The sequence below is a fragment of the Fusarium redolens genome (assembly GCF_020744475.1).
Source record: "Fusarium redolens strain MPI-CAGE-AT-0023 chromosome Unknown BKA55scaffold_33, whole genome shotgun sequence".
NCBI classification, from domain to species: Eukaryota; Fungi; Ascomycota; class Sordariomycetes; order Hypocreales; family Nectriaceae; genus Fusarium; species Fusarium redolens.
Genome location: NW_025763696.1, coordinates 206,892 through 212,697, shown reverse-complemented (window position 1 = coordinate 212,697; position 5,806 = coordinate 206,892). Strand labels below are relative to the sequence as shown.

General features: G+C 48.0%; 2 protein-coding genes across 2 annotated transcripts; one reads left to right on the top strand and one right to left on the bottom strand.

The window, feature by feature from the left end:
• Positions 1–822: 822 nt before the first annotated feature.
• Positions 823–3,631, bottom strand: BKA55DRAFT_628440 (Six-hairpin glycosidase-like protein). The gene is made up of 2 exons (XM_046196897.1): positions 1,103–3,631; positions 823–1,051 (listed from the first exon to the last, which is right to left on the bottom strand). The coding sequence occupies exons 1-2, from the start codon at positions 3,437–3,439 to the stop codon at positions 980–982; spliced, it is 2,409 nt and encodes an 802-aa protein (XP_046041384.1). The 5' UTR covers positions 3,440–3,631; the 3' UTR covers positions 823–979.
• A 631-nt stretch (positions 3,632–4,262) lies between these two features.
• BKA55DRAFT_586186 (uncharacterized protein) lies at positions 4,263–5,339 on the top strand. Its single transcript, XM_046194537.1, has one exon. The coding sequence runs from the start codon at positions 4,604–4,606 to the stop codon at positions 5,153–5,155; it is 552 nt and encodes a 183-aa protein (XP_046041383.1). The 5' UTR covers positions 4,263–4,603; the 3' UTR covers positions 5,156–5,339.
• The last annotated feature ends 467 nt before the right edge of the window (positions 5,340–5,806 follow it).

Sequence of the window (5,806 nt, the reverse complement as noted above, 5' to 3'; positions counted from 1 at the left end):
GGTATAGACAACCTTTAGCTGTATTTCCCTTACTAATTTATCCCTTTTCATTCCCCCTAGGTTATCTAAATCGCTTGGAAGGATAGCGGAGTGGTGCTCTTCCTTTCAACTGTATATAGCGGCGCCTCTCACGACTGCACACTAAAAAAGAGGAAGCTGCCGGCTAAGAGAGGCACGAAGGCAGAGGCACAACAGCTGCAGCAGATTTTTAACGGGGATAGCTTTAAGATGATCCCTATACCTACTGTTGCCGCTCAGTATAACGATGAAATGAATCACGTTGACCGCGGTGATCAGATAAGGTCCTATATAACGTAAGAGCATCGATTCCGCCGCGGTCCGTGGCAGGCGTTGCTTTGGAGCTTCCTCCTTGAAGTCGCACTTGCGAATAGCTTCATTTTGCAGAAGAAGACCCGGCACCCTCGTTGGAAGCCCTACAGCACGCTGCAAGCTTGGAAGGAGTGCATTTGCAACGCCATTTTTAACCGCTATGCAGCTGAAAGCGGCACAAGGAAGAGATACCGATCAGGGAAGGAAGAAGACATCGAAGATATAGAAGCACGGCAAATTCACCTACAAAGAGATATTAATCATGTCAATCGAGGCCGCCTTTCCCCCTGCCTAGCCTGTAAAGGCTTAAGGCAAGGGCAGCCTCGGCCGGCTAAAAAAAACAGGGCAAAAGGAGGTTATCTATAGCCTATATCAGGAAATGCACGAGGCCCGCAGAGCAGGTACGGTTGTAAAGTATGTGATGTAGCGATATGTAACAATGCTGACTGTTGGTACTTCTATCACACGCTAATTTAGGTGTGTGTGGAGGTACCGGTCGTCGCGCTCATTTTGATTGGCCCTACACCCCGGTCGTGACCGTCTTGAAGTCTTATGCCACTCAAAGAGATAACTATCACACCGGTATATGTGGCCAATCACAGAAAGGAAATCAGCCTAAGTTTCGCATTCAAATGATACACGCTCATAGTCACTTCGGACACCCTTCCGCAACGGCTGGCAGGATGCTCCATAAGTGATCTTTGGTACCGCTATCGTCGAACTGAACGACATTAGCACTATTGGCAGTCGACATGCGGTCAATACCGGCTACCTTTTGACTATTTTTATTCCGAATCAAGAACAAGCCATCTCCCTTGGACTCCAATCTCCATAGATGATCTTCAGTACTATTATCTGCGTATTGTTGTAAATTTGCGCTGTTGGCAGTTGAGGCGTCTTGAACGGCAAGCAACAGTCCACTATTCAGATTCTGAATCTTCCACCACCCACCAGGACTCGGAATGAACCGCCAAAAGTGATCTTTTGAGTCGTTGTCCTCATACTGTTGTATGTTGGCGCTATTTGCAGTCGACATGTTCTCCACGCCCATAAGCTTACCGCTATTCTCGTTGCGGATGTGGAAGATGGCTGGTGTCCAAATTTCGAACTTGGAAAGCCCCCAGCCTACGCCAGCTCCAGCATTAGGTGCCACAACACGAATTTGAGATGCGGATATCGCAGGAAAGGTAATCTTGGTCTCAGAATTTGAAGTGGTTGGCATTGGGCTGCGGGTCTGTCCAGGGATAGTCTTCCAAGTGTTTCCCGACAAGTATTGAAGATTAAACGTTGAAGGGATACGAACACCGCCGGCGTCGTCATAAAAGAACAGATGCACATTGCATACAACTTGATTCCTGCGTAGATTGACACCAAAGTGGTCTGATGGGTTTGGACTATTGTATGAAGTCCAGCGACTATTCTGTGGAATTCCAGTTCGCCAAACGATACCATCGATTGCTCGCACTGCGTCGTCAACAGAAAAAGTATAGGAAGCGAAATCAGTGGTAAGCTGAGGAAATCGCTGACCATTGGCCGCGATGTTGACCGAAAAAGAGGTGACTGATTGAGACGGCGGACCGACATCAATTTTGAGGGATCCTACGGTGTCACGACTGCCAGCCAATTTCCCATCGACATAAACTCGTAAGCCTTTGCCTTGGTTGTAGAACGATCCAGTCTTGTCCCAGAGTACAGTGATTGAATGACCATGATACGCTGCGTTCTCAACAGCAAAATGGTCCCAAGATGCAGGGACCAGAGGATTAACGACAAGTGTGTCATCAGACTGTGCTCGAAGACCTATAAAACCAGCCAAAACATTATCAACAAACGTTGAGTGATTGTAGTCCTCGCTGTGGTTTGCTCCATCATAGATCCATGCGTCCGTGTCCGGATGATGTGCTTCAGCGACATAAGGCTTGCCATGTTTGTATTGTGTTCTCGCGTATCCCTGAAGCATGCTGAAATAGTCTGACGAGGTGATGTAGCTCTGCGCAGGATAATCGTGGAGTACATTTTCGACGGCAGTTAGAGTTTGCGCAGTAGCAAATGGCCACGATGGTCCATCCCAGCGACAGCAGTTTTCTGCCTCGTGCATGAACCACTTGCTCCGTCGCTCGGCTGTAGTAGGACCATAGTTGGCAGAGAAGCCTTGAGGGTCCATGAGCTGTGAAAATGCGGCCATCTTGGAATCGCCACTGGGCATGCTGAACGTCCAAGGAAGATATCCCATGATTTCTCGGGTGCCCAGCAAGGTACCGGACGGGTTACTGTCGCGAGCCCGATGCTTGTAGAATTTGCTGTTGTTGTCCCAAAGATATTTTTGCATGGTAACTCGCAGACTTTCAGCACGATTTCGGTATTCCTCCTCCAGATTGGAGTCGCCCCTCAAAGCAGCGATTCGCGATATCGCTACAGCATCACCATACTGGTAAGAATTGATGGTGGGTCGAAAGCCAGCTCCACCATGGTAGGGATCACTGGACTCATAGGACGCGGCCGTATATTCTGTTGCATCCCAAACGGGAACCTGCCAGTAAAGACCAAGAGCATCGTTGAAGTGGTTGTCCCAGCCTCGATATTGCTTCACGAGATTTTCGAGCTGGCCAACGATGAAGTCACGGTCTCCTGTTACCAAGTACTGCTTCCATAAGGAACTGGCAGCCCAAAAGCTGTACTCGTGCGCCCAGTCTGACGTATCTTTATTGACTTCGTCCCTCATTGGTTTGGGGAATTGGCCAGGCCCTGACAACCAATAATTTGCGATGTCCTGTCCGTACTTGGTATCACGCAGCCAGCGACCTTCAGTGATGTGATGACCAGCGGCAGCCACGATACCACCATAAGTAGCGCCGTAGCTGACAGGGCTCAAGAACTCGCTGGCCATATAACTATATTGGGCTCCAGTGTAAACAAGATGCTCTTTGTAGACTTGCCAGCGGTAGTAGTAGACTTCCTGTATTTGCTTATCAGGGACATCCAGGATAGGTATGTTTTTGTCAAACCAATCACGATCTTCCAAGTCTTTGAGCAGTTGGTCATGATTGAGGAAATTGGTCGCTACTGCTGAAGAAGCCATGGTGGTGAAGAGAACTGAAGGGAGGAACATGATGACAGCCTTGGAAGGGGTTGAAAAGTGGAGTGAGACTTGTGATTAGCCAATTGGGAGGCCAGATGTTCAACAGCAAGCGAGCCACTGCGAGTGGAATGCGCAAAGCTCATCAGGGGTTTGACAAAGACGAACGGTATTAGAAATGAGACTCGACAAATATTAACCTCATACTCAGTGCTAAGCTTTGATTAGGGATTTTTGAAAAATTCCTGCGGAACAAAAGAGGCTGCCCATCATGACTTGATTACAACAAGGTCGACAACCAGATATTGCGCTACTCCAGAACCAGAAGGTGTACTCTCCAGCGGAGTCTTAACGCCTGAATGGTGCGATATACACAAAAAGCTCTCATTTTACTAGGTTTTAATTTAGTGATCATACGTCGGACATGAAGAAGGTTTACTACGAGGGCATGTGATGCTTGAATGCAACAGAGCACTTTGCTCCAAAGGCCCCTTTGTGGGTGAATTTGCAAGGGAAATTTAGCCTCCAAAGGCCCCTTTGTGGGTGAATTTGCAAGGGAAATTTAGCCCCCAAAGGGTCCGATGTGACCATATAATGCAACTTCGCACTCCCTTCCCAATTAGGCAATAGACTATAAATAGACTATGGGCACAGACTTCTGCCTGTAATTTAACCGCGATGCATCAAAGTGGCATCGTGAACTAGTCACCTTCCCAATGAGTAGAACCTGGAGCCGCCAGCTACCTGAATGGAAGGCACTTTTGACTGACTAAGTTCTGGAGGATCTCTGCAAGCAAGGTATAAACCATCTTTCTCTACGGATATGCTTGGAGTTCCACATATCTCTTCTGCTTGACAACACAGCTGGGCAAGATACGGCATGCTGCCGAGGCACGGAGAGTATCATTTTGAAGGCATAGAAAAGAGTGCCGACATAGCAATGTGCCAACGAATAGGATGAGCAAACGATACTTGTGTTCACCCTGGTCAGAGAATTACCATAGTGTACAATTGAGGCATATGTCTACATCAGGATGAAGGCAGCGAACATGCCTTTGAGTTTCTAGCGCAGTAATATATGCTTGGGAGAACTATAAAGAGGCGTCTACATTCTGCATCAATCTATCCCAACTCACCCACTCCATCAACCTCTCATCTCACACAAACCCTTCACCAACAACTACCCCACTCAGCAACATGCAGTTCAAACTTCTGCCTCTCCTCGCCCTCGCCGGCTTCACCACTGCCACCACTGGCTCTTGGCTCGGCATGGAAAATCTCCCTGATGGTCCCTACATGGGCGTCAACCATGACGATGGCTCTACTACCGTCACCAACCTGAAGACTGGCGAGTCCTATGAATTCGGACTCGGCAACGAATCTGCTGCCAATGAAAAGCGATCTGTTGTCTCCATTGAGAAGCGTGAAACCTCATGCTGGGGCTACGAGCTCGACCACAGTGGTGTGGACTCAGCTGTTGTGCAACTCAAGAACTGGGCTGGTACAGGCCATGATTGGGGTGCCGGCGACAAGCCCGACTACTTCGGCTACAACGCCCGAGGCGTTTACGTCTACTACTGCATCAACGCTCCTTTCAGTGTGGGCAATGTTGATGTTGCTGATATCGACTTTGCTCTTAGCCAGATGGATGGACAGTGCAAGCGATATGAGGCTGGTTACTACCGATGGGACGGCTCGCCTGAGCTTATTGGCAAGGTCCGTTCTGGTACTGCTGTCTGCTTGGGTTAAGTCGGCGTTTCGACAGATGGATTATTGGAGGAAATCAACAATTTACTGTACATAGTTATACGCAGGCGGTGAGGACTATGAATGCCAGACCCCACGCCCATTATTTCCATTCTCGTCGCCTCTTTTGACAAGGAGTGTATCTCAAATTAGCCAGTTACTCTGGGAAATACATTCAGTTTCTGCCAATTACTTCTCTCGAGTGACATGTCATATAGCATGCGAATCAAAAGTCTTTGCAGCAGAGCGAATATGGATAGTAAGTGCTTATTCAGCCGCATAAGCTTTTTGACTCTATTAACATCCGCCTGTCACACATCGGTATGTATTGTACAGGGTTTCGAAGGGCAACTCTATTGGTCAATACTTAACCACAATCTTGAAATCGTCGTAGGGAGACAAGTAGATATGTCCATATCCAAGCATATGTAAATAGGTGCCAGTGTATTCCAATGAAAGATTTCTCGCTATCTTTCCATCCCCCAGTCGAGAGCATCAAATGATCGACAGTGCCCACCGAAGGAATGCCGCAAATGCCGCCCTGCACTTGCGGCCATAGCACCAGGTGGATTACAAGGTAAGGCTAGTTATAAATACAGAATAACCTTAGGCTAAATTTAGCCTTGAGATGGTCTAATATTTCTATCACTATAG

Bases quoted from the DNA above. Each gene is read 5' to 3' on its own strand.
- BKA55DRAFT_628440 (XM_046196897.1), bottom strand. From the start codon at position 3,439: ATGTTCCTCCCTTCAGTTCTCTTCACCACCATGGCTTCTTCAGCAGTA. The intron at 1,052-1,102 runs GTAGCCGGTATT...AATGTCGTTCAG, and splicing joins GGAATAAAAATAGTCAAAAG to TTCGACGATAGCGGTACCAA.
- BKA55DRAFT_586186 (XM_046194537.1), top strand. From the start codon at position 4,604: ATGCAGTTCAAACTTCTGCCTCTCCTCGCCCTCGCCGGCTTCACCACT.